The sequence below is a fragment of the Emydura macquarii genome, unplaced genomic scaffold, assembly GCF_026122565.2.
Source record: "Emydura macquarii macquarii isolate MOO-44397 ecotype Brisbane River unplaced genomic scaffold, CSIRO-AGI_Emac_v2 contig_691, whole genome shotgun sequence".
Classification (NCBI taxonomy): domain Eukaryota; kingdom Metazoa; phylum Chordata; order Testudines; family Chelidae; genus Emydura; species Emydura macquarii.
Window position 1 is genome coordinate 2,181,578 of NW_027130828.1, and position 27,759 is coordinate 2,209,336.

At 56.4% G+C, this 27,759-nt stretch overlaps 1 protein-coding gene across 1 annotated transcript; it reads right to left on the reverse strand.

Annotated features, from left to right (window-relative positions):
- Nucleotides 1-105: 105 nt before the first annotated feature.
- Nucleotides 106-27,734, reverse strand: OLFML2A (olfactomedin like 2A). The gene is made up of 8 exons (XM_067541707.1): nt 27,673-27,734; nt 8,843-9,106; nt 7,172-7,279; nt 6,422-6,607; nt 5,581-5,845; nt 4,072-4,293; nt 3,430-3,615; nt 106-1,186 (listed from the first exon to the last, which is right to left on the reverse strand). Exons 2-8 carry the CDS (start codon nt 9,077-9,079, stop codon nt 585-587), a joined length of 1,806 nt encoding a protein of 601 aa, XP_067397808.1. The 5' UTR covers nt 9,080-9,106; nt 27,673-27,734; the 3' UTR covers nt 106-584.
- Between the last annotated feature and the right edge of the window lie 25 nt (nt 27,735-27,759).

The window sequence follows — 27,759 nt, forward strand, 5'->3', positions numbered from 1 at the left end:
ACCACCAATGGCTTTGCTTCGGGTGGAGAGTGCATGGGGAACTTTCCACCCTGCCTCCAAGCTAGGGCCGGAACGTAGGGACCCTCCACCCACCAGGTACAACTCTTTTATTTTAATTTTAAAATATTTTAGCACTGGACTAAGAGAAGAAAGGCAGAAAACTGAGCCCGAGATGCCGAGCAAATGGCTGGTGTTAGACGCCTAGAGATAGAGATCCCGTTAGCACCTTCCCCCAGCCACGCAATCCAGGGAGAAAGGTTAAGGCTGATCTTAGGAGAGGAATTGGATTTGGCTGGTTGGAGAGCTCTTTGGATCGGGAGCTGGGGCAACATAGAGGTCTTCTCCTGTAAGGCACTGATCCTGGCCAAAGTGTGGGTGCACCAGGCCAGTTCGTCTGTGTTTTCCTGGCAATGACTGACTCACAAAGGCCGTTAGAGGTCCGCAGGTGTGTGTGAGTGTGGATCTGTTTGCAGCCCAAGTGCTGAAGTGGCGTGAGGCAGACAGAGGCGCCTCGCCCCTGGACACACAGCTGCAAGTGCTGGGTGGCGTAGGGCCAAGCTACGCCGAGACACGGGGCCCACGTCTCAGACCACGAAGTGCAACTTGTAGGTCACCTGGTGGCCGTTGTCCCAGGCATAGAGGACCTTCTCTTTGGGGTTGTAGTCGATCTGCGTGGTGAAGGAGTACTCATTGAGGAAGGGCAGCCGGAGGCTGGCCTCGGTGTCTGTGTGGGTGTCGAAGGCATATGAGATCTGCCCATCCTTCTGGTTGTACACGTCCACGGCATAGAGGATGCCACAAATGATGAAGCAGTTCCCGTAGGAGTTGCGCTTGAGGCCGGTCTTCCAGGTGGTCTCCCTCTTCACGGAGAGGTCACTGGGGTCCAGCCTACTCAGGACGATCACCTCCAGCTGGGAGTAGTCGTAGTCCACCGAGGGGTAAATGACCCACAGCCCACTTTCGTCCACGGCGAAGTCGATGTCTGAGTGCCCCTTCCACTTCCACGGCGTGGTGTCCTCGTACAGCACGTCGGGCAGCAGGGCCCAGGCAGCCACGAAGCGCTGCTTCAGGTCATACTTGATGATGTTTTTGGTGAAGGCGCGGTTGTAGTAAAACGCTCCCTGGTAGACCACGTGGCCGGTCCCAATCCAGTTGTACGGGAGCTTGTACAGGTTGCTCCAGCGCCCTGTGGTGGAAGTGAAAGCTCATGAGTGCACAAGGACCAGGCATCTGCACCAGGGTTGGACCATGAGTCCCGCTGGGCACATTCCCTCCCCCACACCCCACATTCCCTCCCCTCCTACCACAGGGGCCTGCGGTGCCAACCTGCACTCACAGGTCTACATGCTTCTGTGGGCACCAGCAGCTGCCTGGCCAGGCCAGGAGGCAGAAGGCGAAGCTGGAACTGAGGACGTGACTAGCTACGACCGCTCAGCACAGGACGACTAGAAAGGGATTCGAGGGAGAGCAAACCGCTTTCACCGAGGCAGCTCCAGACTGGCCAGAGCGCTCTGTAAACCAAAGCCCATAAACCCACTGGCAAAGGACTCCCACAAGCCCCAGCCGGCCTAAGAGGCATGCAGCCTGTGAAGGGAATAAAGCAGGGTCTGTTCAAGCCGGAAGAACCTGGTGGATTTGTGGATACTGGACACTACGGGGCACATGTCACCGCTCGCTGCCTGACGCTGAGAGATCTCCTGGGCGGAGGGGCTAGGTGGCCCCTGGTCTGACCCAGCATGGCAATTCCCAGTGTCCTAATGGAAGAGTTCCTCCGCAAGAGACTCCAGCCTTGGGCCGGGCGGGAAGAGTCTGGGTTTGCTGGTGTGTCTCAGCCCGGGACACAGTAGCGCTGGAGGGGCCTGGGCAGGTCTGGGGCAGGGATGGGGGAGGCCCCAGGGTGTGGGAGATGGATAACAGAGAGGGAAGGCTGGGGCTGGCTACAGAGACCCACCCCTGAGGGTCTGTTCCTGAGCTGACCTGGGCCTGATGGAAGCTCAGGGTTCAGAGGGAGTCACGTTTGTACGGCTCCTATCACAGCCCTGCGAAACGCCAGGAGCTCCGGCCACTTCTCTGCACATCCGCATCATCCAGGCCTCGTTCCAGGGACGTTCTCCCCAGCCAAGTGAACTCAAATAACCCGCCGGGCAGGTGCCAGGACCGGCTCGATTACACAGGCACTGTCCAAGCCCCGGAACTCTGGAGAGCACCGGTCTATCTTTTATCTTGTTTCAACACGCAGACAGCGTGTGCAGCTCCTGGCAGCTGTCTGTGCTGCTAATGGCGGGGTTGTGCCAGTCACCGTGCTCAGCTTCCCCACGCTGAAAAGCTACGGTTTTCATCTGCGGTATGGGAAAAGCATTTGTGTGTCTGCCTTGCCGTGCCAATGCAGCTCTGGGGACGCGGGGTCTGTGGAGTGGTGTAATCCAGACTCCATCAGTGGGAAGAGGAATCGGATACACTGAGCACAATTAATGTTTCCCAGATGCGCTCTCTGCCCCATGTGTCCTATTGCTGAGCCCTACCACAGGCCATTTGCCATTTGGGAACAGCTCTCCTCTGCCCAGCAATGCCTGGCTCCCCGCCCGTCCCTGAGCTTCCCAGCTAACGGTCAGCCCCGCACGAGCAGGGGGGAGGAACGTCAGCCATTCTCAGATGTTTCATTAGAACTGTTAGGTGAATTCACTGCAGCTCATCCTTGCCCGCTTCGTGCCCGCTCCCTGCAGCTGCCCGTGTGCTGGGGCTTTTAGGGGACGCTCAGGGTGAGCCAAATGCAAAGTCACCTGTACAAGGACCCTTGGGAGCCCACTGAACATTGTCATGCCCTTAGTAGTTATACTCATCCAATCAGGGCACAGAAACAGCCTGTGTGACTTACTGAGAGGCAGTGTGTCTAGTGATAGAGCACTGATCTGGGAGCCAGGACTTCTAGTCCCAGCCCTGCCACAGGCCAGCTGGGGGACCTTGTGCAGGTCCCTTCCCTCCCGGTAACTCTGGCTGCCCTCCCGCCCTTGTTTTGCCTATCTAGACTGTGAACGTCTAGACTTTAGACGTTGGGTCAGGGACTCTGATTGGCCTCTCACTATGGGTGTGTACAGCTCCTGGCGCAGCAGGCCCTGAACTTGGCTGCGGCCTCTGGATGCTACCGCGATAAAATAGGAGTGACAATCCGTCTCTAAGAACTAAGCGGCTCAATGTGAACCCTGAATTCACAATCTATCCCTAGAGAACATTCCCCGCCCCAACCCAAAACAAACCCCGACTTGCTGAATAATGGGGATTGGTCTAAAGTTGCAGGCCTCATGCCCTGCGCTCTGTGCTCCGCCAGCAGACAGGGATGCTAGGCGAACGGGGCACGTCACTCCCTGCACACCATGTGCGGACGCGGGCTGAGTGTGCGGGGTCCCAGCAGGCCTCCCCGGAGCGCCTCACCTTGCTTAAAGTTCTCGAGACTCCTGAACTCCACCAGGTTGTTCCCATAGTAGTAATTGGTGACGTAGATCCTGTCGTCTCTGGCCACAGGGTCCTTCATCCACGCCCCTTCGTTGCGCCCGTAGCTGTGGTGCTTCGTGGGCGGCTCCACGGACTTGATGGTGCCCTCACACTGCACTTCTTTCACTGCCGAGCCAAGCAGAGGAGAAACTGCTGGTCTCTGCCATCGTCCAGGGTGGCCAGCCAGGCTCCCCCCTAGGTCGCACTGGGCAAGGAGGCCTTTCCCCACCCTTGGAGAGGCTCCCCCACCTTTCATCTGCCTGTCGACTTGTTTCAAAGGCCCAGACAGGTTCAAAACCTCTGCTTCTAGGGGCACCCCTCTCCCCTCCCCAAGTCAAGAGCTCCATGTGACTGGGCTTCATGCCGCCTGGCCGCCTCAGGGACCGAGCCCCTTTCGCCACAGGACAGATACCGCCCGGGCAGCTGCCCTGCCCACCCCGCCTGCCCTACCAGGACCCCACTGCTCCGGCAGCGTCACCGGGGCGCACACAGCTACATGCCAGTTATGGCATCTCCACAGCAAGTCCCCAGCTGCAGTTTGGGCCTGGCCCCCCCCGCACCCGCCTGGTGCCCCCAACCCACCTTGGTTAGGCGCTTCCAGCTCCTCGGTGCCTTCCGCACTGTCCCCCACGGAGAGGACGGTGACCGGTGGGCTCCAGCTAGTGGTGCTGGGGGACTGGGTGGCGCTGGCAGAGATGCTCTGTGCCTGCTCGCCGACTCTCCCCTGGGCCTCTGCAGCAACGTAGGGCTCGGGGTTCCTCTCCTCCAGCTGGTCCACCCGAGAGCTCCCCTTCACGGGGCTTTCTGAGGAAAGAAGCATGGCGCTCACTGCATCCTTCCCTCGGCCTGGCGTTGTCCAGCAAGGAGGGTCGGCCGCGAGGCAGGCGAGGGCTGCGGGGAGTCTGCCTCTCCCCTCACCTCCACCCCACCCCCAATCTCCACTTTCTGTCCTGTGCTGAGCATCCGAGGCCGCCCCCGCCCAGGGGCCCGTGTCCCACCCCGCTGGGGAGCTGAGTGTGCAGGGGTGAGGCCGGTCAGAGTCCCACTTCTCCCGAGTCTGCAGCCCCCACCTGTGCCCTCTGCTGTCTTGTTCCACTGCATGCTGGGGGCAGGAGGCCAGAGGGAACCAGGACGCAGGGCCTGGGCTCTCCAGGCCGCATTTCTGCAGCCATTTAACCACAGCTGAGTTAAACTACACCAGCTGCCACGGACCTAGGAATACCCTGTGGGCTCTGAGAAGGGCTGGGCCCACCAGGCCGCACACCTGCCACGGGCGCCTGTGTCAGAAACGGGGCTGCTTCTCTCTGCAATCCCTCCATCGCTCCACTGCGTCTGCCACCAGCTGGGACACCACAGGCCCGGGCGGCCACGTTTGAGAGAGGACGGGGAGAGGGTCAGAGCCCCGGCGCCCCGGAATGGATTTACACAGAGCTGGGACTCCAGGAAACGTCCCAGCCGCTCAGGGTGGGCTTTGCTTTTCAACCTCTCATGCCCCTCCATGTAGGGTCGCTCCCCACAGCTTTTCTGATGCATTTTTATCTCGTTCTGCAGCCCCCTGGCTAGCCCAGCCCTGGGATCCTCTGACACGCGCGGCTCTGCTGGTGCCCCTCAGTCCAGCCCCGCAGCTCCCTGCTATCCCAGCCCCGGGCACCCCTTGAGAAGAGCCTGTACCCACACGAGGTGGTTCTGTGATGGACACTCCCTGTCTCCAGCACCCTACGGCCAGGCCTCGATGCCCTAGGAGATCCCCGCTGAGAACCTGACCCCCTGCACCTCCCTGCCCCACGGGACAGCGAGGGGGCAGTACACAGCCCGGGCCCACGGCGGGGGGGGAGGGCAGACTGGGACGCGGTGCTCACAGGAGGGGGTGGGCACCAGGCAGGTGGCTCTGAGAGGGGGTGTTACATGGAGGCCGTCTCTGGGGGGGGCTCTGCAGCTGGGGAATGCCTTGCTGCCCAAGGCTGGGCTGGCAGGGCCTCCCAGACACCCCCTCTCGCTTCCCCAGCCAGCAGACAGTCCCGTCCGCTCACCCAGCTGCCCCGCGGGGCCGGTCGTGGTGCTGGCACCCCTCCCGGGGGCCTGGGCACTGACCTCGGTTGCTGACCAGGCCCTCGACCTCCTCCTGCTTCTCGGCCTTGTAGTAGGTGATGCCCCGGATCACCGTCTGCTGGTGGGCGGCGGCCCTGGACTTGGGCGTGGGCTGCGACGCGCCCGGTCTGGCCTTCAGACTCTCCTTCTTGGGCTTCTCCGCTTTCGGCAGCTTCTCCTTGGGCGCTCTCACAGCTGCCTTGTCCCCCAAGCTCTTGCGGGCGCTGGGGTACTTGCTCGCCTCCTTGCCTTTCCCCTTGGCCGTGTCCTAGGAGACAGAGCCAGGCTCTGAGGCATCTCTCTGGGCAGCAGCGATGCGGGATCCGGCCAGGCTCTCGCGCTGAGAGGGGCGGATGGGGAAGCTCACGGCTTGGGACAGACATTTGCTGCGTGGCAAAGCACCTGTTGCAAAGAAAGGGGCTCCTGGCCATGCAGCCAGCAGAAGCCACGCGCTGGGCGCTCTGTGTGCCAAGCCAGGTGCTCAGACACCAGGGTGATGGGCACAGGATGGACTCTGAACAGGACAGAGGTCACCCAGGGCAGCTAAGACGGGATGGAAAGGAGACTGGCTTGTGACAGGCCCGCTTAACGCTGAGCGCGGCCCGTGTCCAAGCGGAGGGGAGCCCTGATTGACTATCCATGGGCCAAAGGGAGTCAATCATTTAGCCCAGGTGCTGCGGCCGTGACAGTGCCAGAAAGAGCCTGTCTCCCACTGTGGGCAGCCAGCCTGTCACCGGGCAGCAGAGCAGCACCTCCTCCGGGCCTGCACTCGCCCAGCCCGCCGGCTGGCTGCTACCGGCAATGGGGACCAGGCCCGTGCGTGATGAGGGGAGCAGGAAGGTACCTGGGCCTGGCTCTCAGGAACTGCAGCAGCGTCCTTCTGCAGCAGCTGGTAGCCCAGGTTGGAGATCTCCTTCTTGATGCTGATCATGATGTCGGAGTAATTCTCGTAGCGCTTCATCTGGTCGGCCAGCTGAATGACGCTCTCCTTCATGAAGTCATTGTCCCTGCTCAGGTTGGTCTTGATGGTCTGAGCAGGAGGAGGGAAGGGAACAGGGCATAAGCCGCTGAGACCAGATGGGGCTTCCATCTTCCTTTGGTTCAGGCTAACGCTTTCGTGTTTCCTTATAGCCATGAATGAAGGAGGAAACCTATCCAGCTTCCAGGGGATGACAACATTGTCTGCTGGCTAGGGCAGGTGGGGCTGGGAGCTAGGACTCCTGGGTTCCATCCCCAGCTCTGGGAGGGGAGTGGTATCTAGTGGGTTACAGCCGGGGGAAGCTGGGAGTCAGGACTCCTGGGTTCTATCCCCAGCTCTGGGAGGGGAATCTGCCCTGACAATGGCTAGAAGAGGTCAGGAGAGGGTTAACTCTTCCAGTGGATCGAGTGGCTTGGTAGATGTTTCCATCCCAAGCCAGAGGGCAGGGAGGAAGGAAGGCACCAGAGCGGGTTTCCTGCTAGCTTGCAGGCTCTGTATTTGAGCGGCTCAGCAGTGGCTGGGCAGCAGGAGCAGGTGCCGGCTTTTGTGTTTCTTCATGTGACTGCACAGCTCTGGGACGGCTCAGAAACTGCAGTGCCTGGGGGCCGCTCTTACCTCCTCCAGCGTATTCATCTGGGAGACCACCTTGTTGATGTACGAATGGACCTTCATCAAATCCATGCTGTACAGAGTTCCCTCCAGCAGGTCAACCATGGACTGTAGCTGTGAAGGAAAAACCCTGCCACTGAATTCCAAGTGCAGCACCTGACAATGGGACCCCAGAATGAAGGAGAATTCCCACCCGGCCAGCGTTCCCGTGTGACTTCCTGCCGGCCGAAATCACACCAGTGGGCAGAGCAACCCGGATGAGAGAATGGAACAGGGCTCGGTGCCGGGGGCATCCCGGGACTGCTGTGGTCCCAGCACACCCCGCCACAAATAGGTAGGCAGCACCTCTGTGAGGCTGAGCGCCAGCGCAGAATGAGACCACAGTGCAGGAACCCATATGGAGATGATGCCCAGCTCCAATATCCTCCGGGTTTTCTCGCGAGGATGATTTTAATTTCATACCACTTTTCAATCTTCCCCCCGGCCCACATACCCACACTTATACCAGGGTCCCAGATTGCTACAGAACTAAGGTGGAATTACGGAAGGGGAAACGTCGGCTGAGGAATGACGGCAGGAGGGGACTTCCTGACCGTGGGGCATGGCCTGTGGAACAGCTGCACCAAGAAACACAGCCCAGGGACTGGCCCGAAGAGGTCTTTGCCGTCTCTGACTCGGATCAGTCTAGTGTACCTCAGCCTGCTGGGAGCTGAGATCGGTCGGGTAGGAGCTGGCAGCATTAAAGGTGAAACGTAACCTTGGGAGGGGAAACTGCCCAGGGGTGAATCACGCCCTCATCGAGTGACCCTGTTGTCACCGCCGGCCACAACCTTCACTGCAACAGACACCTTTGGCCTGGCCCCACTTCGGCCTTGGTCTGTCCATCCTGGCCCCATGGCAGCCCGTTCCCCAGCTCCAATGGCCGACCCTTTCGGCGTGGAGCCCGGCGGCCGTGCCGGCAGCCTGCACAGCTGCGTGGAGCCTGACACACTGCCTATTGTTAGCTGGTGACATTTAGCCACCAGACGCTCTCCTCCCTGCTCCGGTCTCTCACGCACAAGGGCCAACAGCCTCCCAGGGAAGCCTGCAGGCCCCGGAACAGATCCACTCTTGTCGGGGAGCTCCGCACCGCTGTCTGGTCTCTGTGGGGCAGGGATTCCTGTGCAGTGGAGTCACTGCCAGCTGTAGGCTTTCCCACCCTCCCCCCAGCCCTCGCTGATGCCACATTGCCCAGCCTGGCCCGGCTGACATTTGTGCCTGTGGGGCCGGACCGTGAAGGAGCCTTTGTGCAGCGGCTGTGGATGCTCCCAGTCCCTGGTGGGCCTGGCTGGGACGGGAAGCCAGACGCCTGCCTTTCCAGCCCCCAGGTTTCCGCCCTGCTAAGAAAGGGCCTTTTCCGGCTGGGGTGCGGCCTGAGCCCCGAGAACAGGAGCACGGGGACCAGCGACTGGTGCTTGGGTGCAAAGGGCTAAATACGCATGGCGTAAGGGAGGGGGCTGCCGCTCACGCCTCGCGGGGGGTTCCATGCACCCAGGGCCGAGCGCCGCGTTCAGGGACCCCCATCAGTGTGTGGGCGCCAGCCGCGCTCCTCCTGCTGCCGGGGAGGGGCCCCAGGCAGGGGCTGAGGTGTAAGACCAGCGGCGCCTCTGTCCCGCTCGCCCGCCCACGCCCAGGTACCTTGAAGAGCTCCGGCGCCTGCTTCTTCAGCTTCTCCATCTTCCACTCGTTCTCACAGGGGTTCAGCGAGGAGGGGGGGGCCGTGCAGGAGCACCTGCAGTCTGCCCCCGAGCTCACCGTCTCCACCGTGTAGAAGTCCTCCACCCGCGCGCTGCCGACCCTGATGCGGCTGCAGGCGTCCTTGGTGAGAGGCCGCAGGATGCACTTGCAGCGGCAGTCGGAGCCCTCGGACGTCATCCGGACCTGGTCCGTGTCGCCCAGCACCTGGGCACGAAGCAGGCGTGGTCAGGAGAGGGGGGACGTGTCCCCAGTAGCAGCAGGTGGCAATTCCTGCCAGCACCCCAGCACCGCCCACTGGCCCGGGGCCCTGCGTATCCCTCGTGCCCCGGGCCGGGACTCCCCCAGGGCTGGCTCTGCTCCCTGGTGCGCCAACGTGCAATCCCAAAGACCCCAACCAACAGCCAACGCCCCTGCTGGAATGGTTGCCATAACGACCATCTCGGCCAGCGCCAGGGATGGACCCTGGCCCCTCTAGCGCCCAGGCCCAGTCCCCGCAGCCTGAGTAACGGACTGACCACCCGGGGGTCCGCTCCGGGGCCTCCTTCCTCATCTGGCTTCTCCAGGAGGTGGCTTTAACGGGAATGCGCGTTCCCTCGCGGCCTGATTCTGGGGGGGGCAGGGGGCTCGTTCGTTATTCTCGCCTGCTCTCAGCCCAGCCCCGATGGGCTGGGGGGCAGAGGGGAGGGCAGGGGAGCCCAAAGGAGCTTGCACCTCCCCTTCCCCTGCTCACCCCCTCCTGGGCCTTCATCCTCCTCCTCCTCCTCTGACTGATACCAGGGCAGCTGGTTGGATGTGTGGGGCAGGGACCGGGATTTTCAAAGTCTCCCAACTCCCAATCTGGGCACCTAACTCCCTTAGGCTCCTTCAGAAACCCCGGCCTTAGCCCTGACTGCTCAGGAGCAGTGCGGAGGAAGGTGCCCGGGGCCTCGTGCAGGGCGGAGAGACTCGTTTCTAGGCAGCTCCTCAGAGCGAAGGGGCAGGCTGGTCCCACTCACTAGTTCTGCCCAGCTCTGTCCAAGACCCAAACACCGAGTCCCTCTCCTGAGGCTGCAGCTCGGAGATTGGCAGATGAGTCACTGGGAGGCCCCGAGCAAGGAGTTAATGCTCAGTTCCCCCCCCCACACACACACATCTCCTCTGCTGGGGGCTTCGAATGCCCCGAAACATGCCGGGATGGTCCAGGAAGCAGGAAGAGGAGATGGAGGCGGGTGAGGCTAGAAGGGAGCACAGCTGATCATCTACTCAGACCTCCTGCCCAGCACAGTCACGGGTGCCCCTCCGCTCACGGCGGGCATCGGCAGCTGCTCGGTTTTATTCACGAGGGGACGAGAGCAACAATACATTGTGTTTACAAAGCATCCCCCGCAGACGCGCTGGGGCTGCTGCCCAGCCATTGTAAACCAAGGTCTCATGAAATAACCCACATGCAGCGGAAGCAGCTCATTTATGCTTCTCAGAGAAGCCACGGAGAGGCTCGCCCTGCCAGAACAGCGTGTCTGAATGGGTTTCTTTTACAGCCACTCTCTACGTGTTCCCTGGGTCACTCTGGGGCCTGGCCGCCCACACTTCAGGGGCTGGGCATGGCAGGCTGGGTGCATTTCTGGGTCTTGGGCTGCTGCACAGCGGAAGGGGGAAAATCTTCTGAGCTCTAGGGCACAAAGTTCCCAGCATCTCCCAGGAAGACCCCATGTGCAGTGTCTCCTGTGCACCCGGCCAGCAGGAACCGGGGACTCCGACTGTCACCCCAAGCGCCCCCGTAACACTTTGCCAGCAGTTCGAGTGCTGAACCTATCTGCAGATCAGCCTAGGTCCACTTCTGAACCGAAGGGCAGTGCCCTCTCCCCAGAGCCTGCCCGTGTCCCTCAGCCATGGTGAGCTGCGCTGCACAGCGGTGAACTCCTGCCTTTAGCAGCTTTGTCCTTCCCCACAACCACAGCCTGCGGGCGGCCCGGCTCCATGTATCCTTGCTTTGGGCACCTCTGCTTCAGCGGCCAGGGGGTAGGGCAAACCTGTGATCACATTTCCCTCTCTTCCCCATGCCAGGAGGACTTGCCAGCATAATTCCAGGCACGTGTGCGGTCGTCGTAGAGCGACAACAATTCTCACATGAAGCGTTTGAAGCAAGGGCCTTTAATCTCCTTTGATGCCCTGGACCACCCAGGATGCCGCCCTCCCTCTGCCTCACCTGGCTGGGAACATGGTGCATCATCTCTGACCCTGACAGGGAAGTCCACCTTCCCCAGTGTCCCAGCTCCATGGGTCACAGCAGTTAAAGCCACCAAGCACCACCCACCCCTTTGGCGACGTGTACGCTTAGCGTTTCTTTGGCCAACTTCTGTGACACTTTTTCTAGCCTACTCGAAGATTTCACTAACTGAGCATCAGGGCTAGAGAGAGCCTGAGCTCCCATATATGATGATATTGAGCTTCCGTTTCCATAGCACCTTTCATATCAAATGGCTCCAAAGCCCTTTACAAACTTAAACCAATACAAAACGTACACAAGGAACTTTTTATTTGCCACTAAAATGTAACTACCTCTGGGATGGAAATCAGCTCCTGTTTGACAGTAAACAGCTTTACACTAGTGTACGGCAGGAAGTTGAAGATCTTACTGCTTCCCGCCAAGGTCCTGACTGATTCTGTTCATTCAAGATCTCAGGGTACTTTTTGGCCAGATTTCCAATTTGAGTAATTACATTCTCTCTCTCTAATGTCCCCCTGCTATTTCAATTGGAAATGACATTCTTCATCACTTCCTGTCCTAAACTATTGTGTAGTGTTGCTGCGCACTGCTGAACAGCTGCTATGCTTCACCCCAGAGGTGGCTGCATTTTAGTGGTGGGTGAAGTTATTCCAGTACACATCTCTGTCTTCCTATATGGTTTGTAAAGCACTCTGGAGGCTCTGGGGATTAGCAGGTGCTGTAGAAGCATTAGGGGATATTATTACCCTTGGAGAGATGCAGCCCAGACTCTCATTACTCAAAGTTCTCCATCTGGGATCTGCTTTAGGAAATGGACAGTCAGTATTGTTCATTATCATCACTAACCTGTGTATCCTCCACATTTCTCGCCCCCCTGGCCATTGCATGGGAAAGGAGGCTTCCAACCTGGCGCCTCTCTGAGGAGCAGCCAGGCGCTCTGTTTGCTGTCAGATCCCTCTCCCCTTCCTCACATTTCCAGCCTCGGCCTCCCTCGCTGGAAACCTGAGCTGGCTGCTAGTAACTGTGAGTGACGTGTGCACACACGGGGGGGGGGAGGGGGAAGGAATCACACGGGATTTGGGGCCTAATCAGCCACACTCAAGCTTCTTCCAATTACTGGCCAGGAAAAGCTGCTCAGATGATCCACAGGAGGCGGAATAAACTGCTGCTCTCGCGGGCTAGGTGATGAGCTGTTACAAGGGCAGCGGATTTAGGGCTGGCAGTTTAGCGTTGAAGCGTTTGGTGCAAAAGCTCCATGTTTCAGGTCTGGTTATGCTCAGGCCAATGATCCAGAAAAAACGGCACGTCAGTGCCCCACGTTTATCCCCCATCAGCAGCCTCACGGCTTCAGGCAGGTATTCCCAGCAGCCGGCTCTGCCTGTGTCGTGGAGCCCAGCCCCGATGCTGCACACCAGGCTCCCAGCCATAAGCAGGGAGCTACTGATCCAGGTGCCTTTTCCACGGCAGGGCCAGCAGGAACCAGAACTATCGACCATACTTTCAAAAGCGCTCAGCATCCAGCAGAGCCCCCCAGGGACAACAGAGGACGCCCAGCACATGAGAACAATGGGTGCTGAGCACTTCTGCAGTGGAGAAAAGTCAGACCCTGGTGCATGAAATCCATGGAGCCGCGCTAGCCATGGATCCGGCCCCTGGCCACTCAGACAGGGGCTCATTTTTCAGTGGCAACCCCATTGCAGGACAGCGGCATTTCAGGCTCCAGCACTGCAGGGAACAGATGTGCTTGATAAGGGCCAGTTTTCGGACTGCCGGGTTACTCTCAAAGCCAGCTAGGCAGCCAGGCGCGCCCAGCGAAGGGCACTGCACCTGGGAAACATCGGTTCCCTACTTGGAAAGGACTAGCTCATTTCAGGAGATGCCAGGGTCCCTGGCACGGTTTCGGGTAGGCAGACTGGACGCGTAAGGGCTGTGTTTAAGAGCTGCCCAAGGCTGACAGCGCCTGCCGATGCCTGAAGAGGAGCGGGTTCCTTCACGGCGCATAGCACAGAAGCCCCTGGGAGCAGAAGAGGGTATGAAGGTTGCTGCACGTCATGTTCATTCCCACGCACAGCAGCAAATCCAAGGGTGCCAGGCCGACAGCTGTTTATAGAGAATACTGTTCAGCAGGAAGGGAGGCTAGAGCAACGGCTGCTAGAGAAACCTCAGAGACCAGTGCAGGGAGGGGGGGCAGGTGAGGCGGGGGGGGAGCTGGAACTTTTCTGCATTCCTCAACATCGTCTCAATTCACGCACCGCTCTGGGTTGACACCAAGGTAATTTTCACAACTGTGAATGAGTAAATCTCAGCCCAGGACAGAGAACAGCCTCTTCACATAGAGTTCTCATGGCCTGGAGCTGCTCCCCAGCGGCAAACACAGCAGGCCAGGTTCCCAGCTGGGATAAATGGGCCTAGCTCCGTGGAAGTCAATGGAGCGGGGCCCATTATGGCAGAGAGGATCTGGCTGTATGTTTGAGGGGAGAGGAGGTACGGGGGTAGGTAGAAGTTTCCATGCCCTCAACCCCAGTTATTTTTCTTTGTCGGAATTCGGGCCCCGTTACAAAAGGGTGACGGACAGGCCCAGGGCTGGAACTGTGCATGAGCATGTGAGTCTGCGGGTGAGTGGGGGGATTGGAATGCCTCTGCCTGGCAGTTTTGAAACTGCTGTGGGACTGCCGCACAAGAGCTGCTCCTCTTAGTAAGGGATCTGGGTCGATTACAGCTGCGCTTCTTGCAAACAGCCCCTGCACAGCCAGAGACTCTTTTCCCCACATCCCTGTTAGGTTTCCCCAAGCCACTAACCACACCTCACGCTACATAAATCTTGACATTTTTCACGAGTTATGTATGTAACGAGCCCCTTGACTCATGCTGAAATCAACAACAAACTCATGCAGCAGGCGGAGTGAGATCCAGCCCTTTAAAAACCATAAATAAGTTAGGCTCAGTAACTGCTAGGGTTGCTTACGGGCCTTCGAAAAGCTCACTGGAACCCCCACCTCCTACGCGCCAAGTGACCTGCGTTTGCCATGACCTGGGATCCGAACCTCACATGGCCTTTCAACGATGCTGCATTTCCTGACACTTGCCCACCCCACTGACGCCAACAGGCCAGCCCGGAAAGGTGCAAGTCTCGGGGAGCGCGGAGCCGTGATGCTGAAACTATTTCATGCAGGGGGCTTCACTGCTGATGTGCTGCAACTGGAGTCGTGTTGCTACAAGTCACCGAGTCGGATCACTCAGAGTGACCCTGGCTAAGCCACTCCAGAGAAGAAAATGCAGCCCTCGCACCCCGTGGCTCTAGATAGCAGCTCTGATGGAGGATCACGTGGGATGGAGGAACAGTGGGGAAAAGCCGGAGGCCAATAATTCATAGGCATTCAAAGCCCGGCTCGGACTGGATGGCATCCGTGACCCTTTTGTGTTTACATCCCCCTGCATACGAGCTGCCAGGCACTGCAGCACAACGGCTGGCCCAAAGGCTGAGGCTCAGGTCAACGGCTCGGCTATTCACGAAGGCTGCACACAGCCAGCACAAGGCCTAGGCACCACCTATATCCCACGGCAGCCCGAAGTGCCTTGGCCTGGTGGGAGTTTAGCAGTGCCCCGGCCTGGTTCTGTCCCCTACCCAGCGGTGAATTCCACCCACACTCTGGCTGTGGTCTCAGAGCAGCACCGTTCCAGCTGGGCTGCTTAGCTGCACCAGATCCAACGTCCAACTTTAAACTGCAGATGTCGCCCCCAGTCCGTTGTCTCGTCAGTCACATGGGGTGTGAAGTGGGGGGGCCCAACCCACGGGAGAGTTTTGCAATCCGTTCGCAGATGAAGAGAAGAGGCGGCGAACATTTTGTTCATCCCAGCTGCTGAGCACGGCTGGTCTCCGAGCTGGCCTTCAGCTCAGCGCTGCCTGGCTCCAGCGTCCCACAGCGAAGAGACTCTGCTGTTTTCAGCCACCAACGACAAGCATCGGTTAGCGTTCAAAGGCGGCTGCAGCTTACTCTGCGACCGTGGCGCGGAGCATGTCCTTTGGGTACCAATGGAACATCAGTCTGGGGGGCATTCATGTATGCAAGACTCGGGGGGTAATTGTCTACTCGGCCCTGGTGAGGCCTCAGCTGCAGTGCTGCGTCTAGTTCTGGGCACCCCACGTCAGGGGAGATGTGGACAAACTGCAGAGAGTCCAGAGGAGAGCAACAATGATCAAAGGCTGAGAAAATCCGACCGACGAGGAAAGGGTTAAAACCAGGGCACGTTTAGTCTTGAGGAAAGGTGACTGAAACCAGTCTGCAGCGACGCTAAGGGCTGTTATAAAGAGGACCGTGATCAATTGTTCCTGTCCTAACTGCAGTGGGCAGGGAGAAGTAATGGGTTTGATCTGCAGGAAGGGAGATAAAGTTAAATATTAGGAAAATCTAAGGCAGGTGAACTCTGGACCAGGCTTCCAAGGGAGGCTGTGGAATCCCCGTCACTGGAGGTTTTGAAGGACAGGCTGGACAAAGCCCTGTCAGGGATGGTCTAGGTTTCCTTGGTCCTGCCTCAGCACAGGAGGTTGGATTAGATGCCTTCTCAGGGGCCCTTCCAGCCCGTTTCTATGAGTCTAGGATTGTGAGGACTCTGTCCTAGCTCACCCTGGCTCATCCTAGAGCAACATCTCTGGCTCCATTAACTCAAGGGGAGAACACCTCTCAGCTGACAGCAGGAGCCGATCTCAGAGCCTCCCGCCAGGGGAAGCAAGACTAGTACATAAGGTCCCTGCTTAGCACAGCATCCACAAGCCCAGGCGTGGAGGCCAAGCGTCCCCAGTACAACCTGCATGTGGAGTACAGGGGCACCAGCAGGAGCGTGCTGAGCTGCGGCAGACAGGAGCGGGACGTGCCGCTTTCTATCTGGTTCCTGCGTGAGGCCTCGCCCTGGATCTGAGGAGCTGTGGTTGCCTAGAGCAGCAGATCTACAACACTCAGCATCAGCATTATCAGTGCTGAATAGAGATGGACCTGAACTGCCGGGGAATATACGTCCGGGCCCCAATGTCACAGCTGGCCCCTGAGTCTATAACGGGTTGGACCATGACCCTTTCTAGCAGCGAGACTAAGCACTGCAGCCACTTCCTGCCAAGTCTTGCAAGCTAACTTTCAATCTTGTCCTCAGAAGTGAGGGAAAACCCTCAGTAAACAGCTGGAATCTGCGTGCAGCCCAGTTGGGACCATTTGTCCTCCAGTCTGAGCATAACCGACTGGACAGAGCTTGTGGAACGAGTGCCATAGCAACAGCCTTATGAACTGCGCTGCTCAGCGGAAAGAAAACGCACTGACCTATGACCTCAGTCTGCAGCAACACACGGAGCCCACCAGCCTCAGAGCAGCTCTTTGGATTCTCATGCCCCCTCCATGCCACTGAATGTCACTGCAAGGATCTTCAGGACCATGTCTGCAGGTTTCAGGGGGGAGGGGTAAATGTCCCTCTGGTTTTAAAAGGTGTTTAATTGTTGCAGAAGATCATGTTGACAATTGCTGGCATGCCAGCGCATGCGGAGAGGTTAATGCTGGTGACTCTCTGTGCATGTCTCAGTCAGTCAGTGTTTGTGTGTGTAGCTGTGGGTGTGTGTAGGGCGGTGTGCTGGAGTGTGGGTGTGTGTGTTCTGGATGGGGGTAGATGCTGAGCTGAGCTTGGATGCACGGACCCAACAGCTGGGGCCTTTAAAATGGACAGTGTCTAGTGCGCGGGTCACAGTGCGGGGCGCTGACCAGCGTGGGAATGCAGCAATGCATCTGCCTGAAAATCTCACAATGGGATGGGAGCCAATTCAGTGCTCAGAAGAGCAAACAAGGGGTGAAGAGTCCGAAACCTGGGGCTGACGCTCAGGCTGCGGGAAGTTATACTGGGAGCACGAGTACAAGAGATTCAAACAAGCAGAGATTTTAAGACCAGACGGGACCATTAGACCATCCTTTGTGTTTGGCTAAAACGTGTCTTCCAGAAAGGCACCCAGCGTGGAGCTGAGCGGACGTGGCGAGATGGAGAAGCCACCACAGCCTTTGGGAGCTTGTTTAATGGTTCATCATCTTCACTATTAAAGACTTGAGCCTTATTTCTAATGTGAAGGTTTCTGGCTTTAACCTCCTGCCATTGGTTCTTGTTCTGCCTTGCTCTGCTGGACTGACGAGCCCACCAGGACCTGGCATTTTCTCTAAGTGAAGATACTCAGACACTCATTAACTGAACCGATTACGTCTCTGGCTCTGTGGCATTTTCTCCAGCCCTCAGATCATTTTGTGGCTCTTCTCTGCATCCTCTCTCATTTTTTCAATATTCTTTTTAAAACCTGGACTGGGGCTGGGAGACCGGCTAAGCAGCTCTGGGGGCCACGAGGAAGACTGGGGCTGGGATGCGGATCGGAGGCTGCTTGACTTTGAAACTTCTTAACGCGTTTTTTTGTATGTGATCTTACCCACCCCGCCCACAGTAACCCGTGAAAGTCAGCCATGCTGGGCCTACACCATCCCCACCGTAAATGCACAGAACCAATAGAGCAAATCCAATGGCGAATCTAGCCATACTCCACCTTCTTCGGTACCTGGCCATGCTTTTGGCTCCCTCTCCTCTGCTACATGCCATCGATGGCCACCCAGTTGCCTGTTCTGCTGCATAAAAAGGGCAAACCCGCCGCTGGTTGACTAACGCACTGAGCACCCAGCCTTGCATCCACATGCGGCTGAGCGCCCCAACGGCAGGGATCTGGCCATGGGCTGGCGGCTGGCGCAGGCCCCCAGATTGCAGTGCTGCCACTGAAACAAATGTACATCGTGCCCAGCGTCCACGCGCGGCTCGTTCGTCTCCTCTCTTCACTGGGCAGCAAATATCAGAAGGTGCATGAAGTGATGTCTCCCTCGCTGGGCAGCACCCCGGGCCGGCAAACTGCGGCTGGATAAAGGAGCGCCTGGGTGATGAGCAAAGACACCTACCAGCACCTTCTCAGCAGAGTCTTCAGTCAGCTGTGCCCACCTGATTGTGGCGGGAGCAGTGCTGGAGCGGACTGCCTGCCTCAGCCCTGGGTCCCTTTCCGGGAGACGGCCCGGGAGGGTCTGCCACCGTTTCACAAACATGCCCGGGAGGCATCACATCCGCCAGAGAGTGGACTGCTTCCCTCTCCGCTCACACTATGTGAGACTGCTCCGTGTGTAACTCTGAGCTTCAATCATTTAACCTGCTGAGGGATTCAAGCCCTGACATAGCCCTGGACATGACACTGGACAACAGCATCACCCTCTAATGTGGCTCCATTGCCCCTCATCACGTTACTAACACCTACATACATTCCGTATCCAGCTTCCACCAAGAATCATGAATCCTTAACACAGGAGAAAACATTTGCAGGAACATGGTTAGAGGTGTTTGCTCAGAAAGCCTCCTGACCTGAATCCTACATAGCACGATGGCAGCAGTGGCTGTTTGACGAGGATGCTTTAACCACAAAGGCCTGGCTCCTTAGGGGAGCAAAACCACAACTAACCTTCTGATGCTCTTCTCCTGTACTATTGCCTGGCTGAGAAAACACAGCACCACTCTCCAAGTGAAATCCTGTACATCCTGCTCCTCTCACAAGTGTTGAGCAAAAGGAGGATGGCTCGCACGGATAATAAGAACTGAACCTACCTGCAGGGACAGGAGTTCTAAGGGGTGGGTGAATATAAGGTAATAAGAGCCTTTCCAAGACATTTATTATCAGAAGAGCGGTAATACGTAGAGGCCTCAAGCAAGATCAGGGCCCCATTGTGCTGGGTATTGTACCAACACACAGTCCCGGCTCAGAAGAGCTTACAATCTACAGAGACCAGAGAGACAAGGAGTAGGAGAAAAGGAGCATTATTATCCCCGAGTTACTGATGGGACACTGAGGCACGGAGAGATTAAATGACTTACCCAAGGTCTCACAGGGAGTGTGTGGCAGAGCTGGGAACTGACCTTGGGTCTCGAGTCCCAGTCCAGACCCTTACCACAAGACCACCCTTCTGTCAGACTCCTCCCTCCCTTGTGAATGGCTGCAGACCAGTCGGGTGGGACCTAGGTGTTCGGATGTTCTTGGTATTTCGGGGCCCACCAGTAGCAGGTGATGTGGTGCTGCCAGAGGCAGATCCATGAGCAAACGTACAAGCCTAGACTCACTGGAACTATTTCAGCCTGTCTCTGGGCAGGACTCCTGAAAACAGTCAGAGCAGAGCTCAGACAGCTAAGCATGCCATGACTCATATGTAAACCCTTCCCTGTTCCCATGCCAATCGCACCATGTTTGCGCTGTCACTGAGATCACCATGACCAAGAAATTGCAACCAAGGGTTTACTTTCCCCTGCATGGCAGGGTCCCCCAGTCCAGCACAGAGAACATCTGCAAGATTCCCACCATCTCTAGTAAACAAACCGCAGCACCAGGAGCTTTCATTCATTAAACTGAAGCAAAATGTCTCCTGTGTTTTGCATTTCAAAAAAGCCTCCCCCTTTTCATATGCAGAGTTGGGGACATTTCACTAGATAGAATGAAAACATCAGGTTGATTGGAGAGCTGTAAACCTTAACAGGATCTAATAAACCCCTTGCCAGAAGTTAGCAGGGGGTACACAATGGCAGGGGGGAGAGACGGGCTGACACAGTTGGTCAGTGGGATTCTTTTACATGAACACAGCTTCTCAAGCTTCCAATATTTTCCTTGTGCACGGCCTCCTGACCTTCCCATGGCAATGGGGACTGTTTATACAAACAGCCCCGAAGATTCATAATCCCACCGAGGGCCGTTTCATCCTTCCTTGCACAAGCAGCCAACTCTCCCTTCCACACTCTCAGAGGTTATTTATTTTTGCTGTAATGAATATTGTCCATCATCTCACACGGGTGGGGGGGGAGCGGCTTGACTGATGTGTATCAATTTGCACATGTGATTCAGCCAGTGCCAGCTTCACTCCCAATCAGTGCCCATTGGTGTACGCTGGGAGCTCCCGTTTTTCCTGCTTAGAGGCTGTTTCCAATCACAAACAGAGCTGAAACGAACCAAGTGCAACAAAAAAAGCCCTGGAGAATCCATCCCTGCCACATTTGAATCAGATCCCGCCCCTTGTCAGGATGGATGTGGTGCCTCAATTAACACCTACAGAGAGGAATGACTCCTGCTTCCTGTACGAAAGCCACCCACTCCCAGTGGCAGAACAGAGCAGCAGCTGGGCTGCCCCGGTTTGCTACTAGGTCTTCTTGGCAGCTTTGGGTGAAGGACAGAAAGCCAGACCAGCCGTCACACGTCAGTGGGGCACAGGCCTTCTGCTGGCCCCTCTGCCCAGGGGTGAGTTGAGTTAGTGATTCGTTAGTACTTGCATTGCAACAACACTAGAGGACCCAACTGAGATCAGGGCCCCACTGCCCTAGAGACAGTATGTAAGAGACAGCCCTTCCCAACAGAACCATGTCAGCCAATGTCTGTAGTGCAGGGCTGGCCATAACCATGGTGCTTTTCCACCTGTATTTTAGGAAGTTACTTCCTGGATTGGGGCTCCAGGCTCTCTCAGGCTGAGACACACAATACCCCAGCACAGGCAACGCACAACATTGCTCCACTGGGAGCACACTGGGCCGTCGCTTCCGCTGGCCACACCTCTGGCAAAGAGACCGGAGCCTGCAAGCTGGGAGTGCTAAGATCCTTGCAGGCTGCCTCCAGCTGCACTTTGGCCCCCTCTGCCTCTGCTGTGTAAACTGCTTCTGCGTAGGGAACCAAGGCAGGCCTTCCGCTTTCCTTTACATAGGAACCGCCGACGAAACCAAGGCTTTGCCTCTTAACCAGCTTCCCTAAACAGGCACCACGTGCTCTGTTTATACAACACGGCCTCCCTATAAACAAGGATTCTAGGTCAGGAAGTTTATTCCATAAAGGTCACTCAGCTGCAGTGCATTGCACCCACCCCAGGAGTCCATCTCTGAGAACAGCCCCTCTTCATCACATCGCCCGCCCGGACGGGGCTTGGAAGGCTGCAGTGGGGACCTGCAGAGGGGCTGAGTTCAGCTGATATCACTATAAATCCAGACCTCCTGGCTGGAGAAACCCTTGTTCAGACGTTATGAAAGGCCCTGCTCTCCCTGATAACATACAGGGCCCTGACCCAAGCAGATGCAGCTGCTGCTGAAGCTACTCGGAGATGAACCCAAACTGCACAAATGGTACATTTGGCCCAGCTTTTTTCAACAACAAATGTCTGGGGAGTAAGCAGTGCTGCGACTGGGCCCACGCCAGGCCTTCTGACAGCCAGCAGCAGCAGCACCACTTCTCTCCTACACAGCCAGCAAGAACCGAGCCAGACAGCAAGGCTGGGTGGCCACGGATATGTAGAGCCAGAGACTCTCCCACGCCATTTACTCCAAATGTCTTTGGTGGTTCATGGGAAAGATTGACGTGTCCCGCTGTGCACTGGTGGAGATGCTCTTAACCAGCTTTCACCCCTAGCGGGAAGGAGATCCCAGACTGGATTTTTGTGCCCATCAAGAATAGAAAACAAACCAGCAGATACTCAGATTCAAGGTGAAACAGAAGGTGGGAGAGAATATGCCCTAGGGGCAGGATGCCCTTGATGGGAAGGCAGAGCAAGGTGAAGAAGGAGAAGCAACTCAGGCTCAGTACCTTACATGTCAGGTTGCTCACTTGGCTGTTTGTATTATTTGCTGAGGAAAAGTCTGCAGACAATGCGGCTGTGTCGAAAAAACTCTTCTGCAACACTTGTCACGGCAAAGCCACTGAGAATGGGCAGCCAGCCAGGTCTCACTGGAATGCAGCCGCAAGGGGTCTGTAGACAGGACCATTTCCAACAAATCTGAGCGTCAAGAAGTTCTCATCCTTTTTGATCCCCAGAACGTCATTAGCATCCCATCTCCCCCCACCCTCCGATACATCTTTGTGGCTTGCTTATTGCTGAATGGAGATGCTCCAACAGTGACCGTGCTGTCACATGAGACACGGGTAAGAAAAGACATTTACAGTGCTTTGTCCGGTGTCCTCTAGACGTGACAGTCTGGGGGCTTTCAGGCAGATGTTTGTTCTGTGGTGTGTACATTCTCCCACCCTGTGCAAATGTCTGACTAATTCTGCTGGAAGTGGATCCCACTAATCAGTGGATTGGGAGACCTCTGCTTCCTCTTTTCTTTATGTCACTCATTGCTCCAGAAACCTCTAATGCTGCCTTCTTCAGCTGCAGACCAGATGCCCCTTGCTCTGGAGAACTCCACTCCACTCTGGTGGGGAACTCAACTGCATGTAGGGCTCTGCCCCTGCTACTGCGGGCAGAGCCATCCCTAGGGTATGGCGAATCGGGGTGACTGATCCGGGCCCCACGCTTTGGGGGGTCCTGTGCTTTGCACCAGGACCCTACGCCTCCCCTAAGGACGGCCCTGATGGGGATTGGCTGGAGGAATCCAGTGAATTAGCTAAGTGGTGTTTAGGTTCTGGGGCGGCTTAGCATCAGTCCTCAGAATGAAGATTTCAGACGTGCCACTGTTTGGAGAGGCACACTTAGAAATGAATCCTCCTCCCGCCGCTTTTCTTCCACACTCAGGGGACGGTCTGAAAGGAATGAACACTGCGGTGGCACTCTGTAGCACAAAGTCAGGCCGCTGTATTCCGATCCCGTGCAGCTGGGGGCTGCTGGAAGGATGTTCTCATCACGTGGGGGAAACCGTGTCCTCCTTCTCTTCCCTTTCCATCACTTGCCCAGCATTCAGATGCAAACCTGGCACACACTGTTCAATGCCACGTTCTCCTGCCCCACCAGGGAATATGAGAGAGACTAAGCGCAACGGCGGCTCAGTGACACTAGAAGTGGCAGCAGCACCACCCGCACGGTGTTGTCTTGCCATTCCCCGGGGCTGAAGAGAGTATGAAAAGCTATGGTCTTTTCTCACAAGTCCATGAGGGCAAGACCCTCCAGACACACTCAGTCTGCTGACACTGGAGAAGAATACCTCTTTTGTGCGAGGAATAAGGAAGCCAAATGTTACAGAGAAAGAGAATCTGCTACATCAGTCAACTTCGAGTGCCTGGATTCCTTAGAGAGGAATCTGGAAAAGTTCTTGATTATACACCTGCCATCTCTTGACTTATGCCTCAGACGATGAGGCTACTCAGGGAGGCAACTTGAACAATTACATTTATTCCTGAAGCCTGGACTAATCCTCGCTGTCTGTGAAACATCTGTAAGTGACACATCTGGCTACCAGCTGGCTAGCTAGCGAAGTACTGCACAAGCTGAAATATCTGAGTGCAAGACCGGCAAAGCAGCGTGTGCACTGCTACACAGCCATCTGCGGAGCCTGACACATGCGAACATGCTGCTTGCATGCGGGGGGCACGTTATGTCTCTCCGAGATGCTGGGGGTACTTGGGCAAGGACAATATTTAAATCCTAGCCCATCTCTCATGTGGATGCCCAATGATTTACTCCTATTAAAATCACTTGAGACGAATATTCTCCTGGCTGCAGTTTTCAAACTTAATTAACTTCATATTAAAAGCAATAGAAATCCTTAAAAAAACAGCCGGATGGGATTTTTAAAGGCATCTCTGGGAATTAGGTGCCCACCTCCAGTGAATTTCAGCAGGATGTAGGTGGGCTTTTTAGAAAATCTCATCCAACGTCCCTATTCCCTCTTAAACAATCCCCGCAAGCCCACCTTAGCGAGGAAGGATGTTCCAGTCACTTCAAAAAGAACAGAAGCAAATATTGGCTTGATGCCTTTAATTGTGCTGGGAAGGTCTTGGCTTTTGTCAGTGGTGCCAGCATTTCAGTCATGTTTGTAATAGCTCTGCTCTTTGAAAGGCTTCTTGTGGGGTGTTTGTTACAGCCCAGTTCTGGGCAGTGGATTGGACCCGTGTCCATGTACAGCAGCAGCTCCTTAAGAGTGACCGGCAGTGGGAAAGCTAGAGACCAGTGTGCTTCGTATTCATGGGATATGCCTGGCTCCTCTCTGCAGAGGCCGTTCCCATCTCTGGTGCTTTCCTCCCCGCTCTCTCCCTCCCCTCAAGAGGAAGTGTCTGGGATGCCGGCCATTCTATTTTGACATTAAAGGGTCTAATAATAGATCTTACAACTGCAGAACCCAACTACCAAAGGACTCTGGGTGCTTTTCAGCCCAGCTCTTAGCAGACACAAACGGAGTGGCCCCTACCTCCAATTAGCCAAATCCACACTTGACAGACAAGTAGCCACTATTCTGATTCTTCCTCTGTTTGGAATTTGGTCTCACACCAAACATTCAACTCCACATTACTCTGTTATCTGTTGATGTTGGGATGCTCACGCACTTGCACACACTCCGTTAATTAAAGCTTGCGCTGAGGTCAGTAAGATTAAACCTTGCTAGGGCCAAATCACTGCAACAAAGAGTTCAGCTCACAATTCTGCACAACCAGCAGCAGGCATGTTTTGATAGCAGGATTATCTTCTTGTAGTTCAATTCCAGGCACAGTTTGTTTAAGCAGCTTCCAACATTTCTCCATTTCCCCTGCCTCTCTCCCCCCCCAAAGAAAACTTCATTTGACTGTGAGACAACACCCCATGTAGCGGACTTGTGAGCTCTTCACACAGCCACGGGGTTTCACTTAAACTAAAGCATGTCCAGCCTCCAGAATGTTATTTTTTCAGCGGAAGATAGGGGGTTCTTCTGGGACTCTAGAGGCCTTGTTTGGGGCGAACCCTTCTAAGGACAGCTGGAGAGAATTATCTCCAGAGCTTATATTTGCAATTCCAGAACTAGTAGCCACTCCTGAGTAAGCCACAATGTAGTCCTAAGAGTGTGATACAAGGGCTGAGCCAACTGCTTTTCCTTCCCAGCACAATTACTGGTATCACGCTAAAGCACAGCCAATATTTGCTTCGGTTCTTTTTTGAAGTGACTGGAACTTCCTTACTCAGGGTTTCAGGCATGAGTTTAGGAGCCTGCAGACCGTGTGTGTGTGCAAATGTTGCCTGTCCTGAGTTTACAAGCCTGGGGTGAAGTAGCTGGATTAGCCCCTGTGAGTAGATTCTGGATATTCTTGCACCGGCAACCAGAAATCTGCACCCTGTACTCCCTGAGTGATTGGAGGTTGGTGACTCCATATCACCCCTTACGTGTTGGAGGGATGATGTTCAGACACCAGAGCTGATCTCTGAGCTGGGACAGCAGGAGCTACGGTGCAGAAATAAAGGAAGAAGGTATGCTGGGCTCGCATGTGTCTCTGCACAAACCCAGGACAGAGTGAATACAGAAAGCCTCAAAGTGCAGCTCTGGCCAGCCAAGTGAACCTGTAGCAAAGCCATTTGTATTTACTCCCCATCCGCCATTTAGAGTCAGAACCAGACATTTCTAAATCCCAGCCTTGCAGGCGCCGGGCGGACTCTGAGACCCAAGCGGTGTGTGTATTGCTGTGCTCTGCGGCAACATCCACCTCGTGCCCACAGCAGGGATGCTGGAATCAGAGCTGGGTGAGTGCTGGTGCCTCGGAGGTCCGCAGGGGATCAGCACTGGGCTGGCTCCCGAGTGCCACAGTTCTGCAGCAGTGCTGGCGGCAGGAGAAGGTCTGGTCCCCAGTCATCTAAGCAGATGTGGCACAGGGACCCGCAGGGAAGTGCCGAGGCCAGGCCCTGTTTTCACAGTCATTCTCCGCCCTGTAGCCACTTTAACACTGATCCCACTTGATTCTTCATGGCCCATTCCTTCCTGCAGTTGTCAGTCAGTATCCATGCAATGCTGTGTGTGTGAGAGAGGACTGGGATTCTGCAACTTGCTCTAAAGCAGATCCTGATGATAACGGAATATTTGTGGTTAGGGAGGAAACCAACCTGCACAGAAAATATTCAGGCATTATCTGGCACTCAGGCAGTGTCCTGCTTTGACCGGTGATCAACAGTGCCTGCACACTCTCTGCACCCGAACTGCTGTGCTGTGCAGCAGGCGGCGTTCCCTTGCTTGCCGGTCTCTGACGTACATTTATGGCACTGTATAAACACAGAACAGATAGTGGCCGGGGTCTCTGTACAGGTTAATTAACGCACCTGTGTGACTTGCACAGTGGGCTGCCTAGCAAGAAAGCATCAAAAGGATTCACCAAACGGTAGGATGTGATTCTCATATATAGGGCCATGGGGCAAGTCCTGAGTCCCGTGAACACGCCCACGTGGGTGTCCACGGTGGGATGGAAAGCAGTGGAACTGCCCCAATTCCGCTGCTCGGGAGAAGGCTGCCGAGGGGCTTTTTGTGCCAGGCCACAGGCTTTCCTGCAGTTCTGTCTGGAGCCGTGCGGGCAGTGGCAAGAGCAGGACTGCTGCAGCTACAAATCATGCAGTGCCATTAAGCCAAACGCCTGCAGGACAGAGCAAACCAGCGCCTCTTTCTCAAGCTTTGTGGGTGATCCGTGTTTGGCTCACAACCGTCTTTGGCAAGGAAACTAATAAATCTGCTCAGAATTCACTGGTCCCAAAGCAGTTCAGTGACTCGGTCTGAGCAGACTGAGAAACGAAAAGTGAAAATGGCCTCAGGTGAAGGGGAGGAGGCTCCCATTCAGACAGTGAAGGGGCTGCAGGGATGAAGCTGGGACATGATAATGTGGCAGAGATTGTTCGCTAGGGTCTGGGCTCATCTGATGTAACAAGAGCCGCACAAGATGTCCAGCCCAGAGCTGCGACTGGACGGCAAGAAGAGCCTTCTGGTATCTCTGTGTGTGACTGATAAACACGCTTGTTTGTGAATGCAGACAGCTACCATCTATTTAGGGATTCCTGGGCTGTTCATTCCTTTCTTCCTGTGTGTTTGCCCGGGTCTCGCTGTTCACATGGAGAGGAAACCCGCTGCCCATCCCTCTCAAACACAGCTCAGAGTTATTCCCGGCTGCATCCATTCCCACCCCAGAGCAACCAGCTCCCAGCCAGTCACATCAACCGCCAGCTAGCCACGGCCTGCTCGCCAGCCCCGCACCTCTGAGCACACGGCCCAGCACAGGGGCCGCTCTCCAGCACGCCTGCTGCAGCAGGATTGTGTGTTACCGAAACGAAACTGCAGCGGCAGCGGCACGCAGCTGTGTGGAAGCTGTCCACGCCTGGGTCCCTCCCGCACCAGGTCACGGGCACAGGCAGCTCTGAAAGGTCCCTCTCCGCACCCTTCGCGCACACACACCACACCCGTGGGACCACACACACACACACACACACACCGGGACCTGCACGCGCGCGCACACACACACACACACACACACACGTGGGGACCACCACACACACACACACAGAGACACACACCCATGGGGACCTAGACACAGACACACACACCCCGCGCACACACCCACACACACACACACACACGGGGACTACACACAGACACACACACACACACGGATTTTTCCCACCCTTCTTCACGCCAGGCAGCAGCGACCCGCCCCAGCCCAGCCCAGCCCAGCCGTCGCTGCTTTTCTTTTCTTCTCCGGCCCCAGCCCGCGCCGCACCTGCCCCGACCCGGCCCGACCCGGCGAAGCGACGCGCACCCTCCGCTCCCGCGGCCGGGCCCGGCTCCTTACCCGGCTGTCGGCCTGCGCCGCGGCGGCCAGGAGCCAGAGGTGCAGCGCGGCCAGCCCGAGAGCCCCCATGGCCGCGCGGGGCCGAAC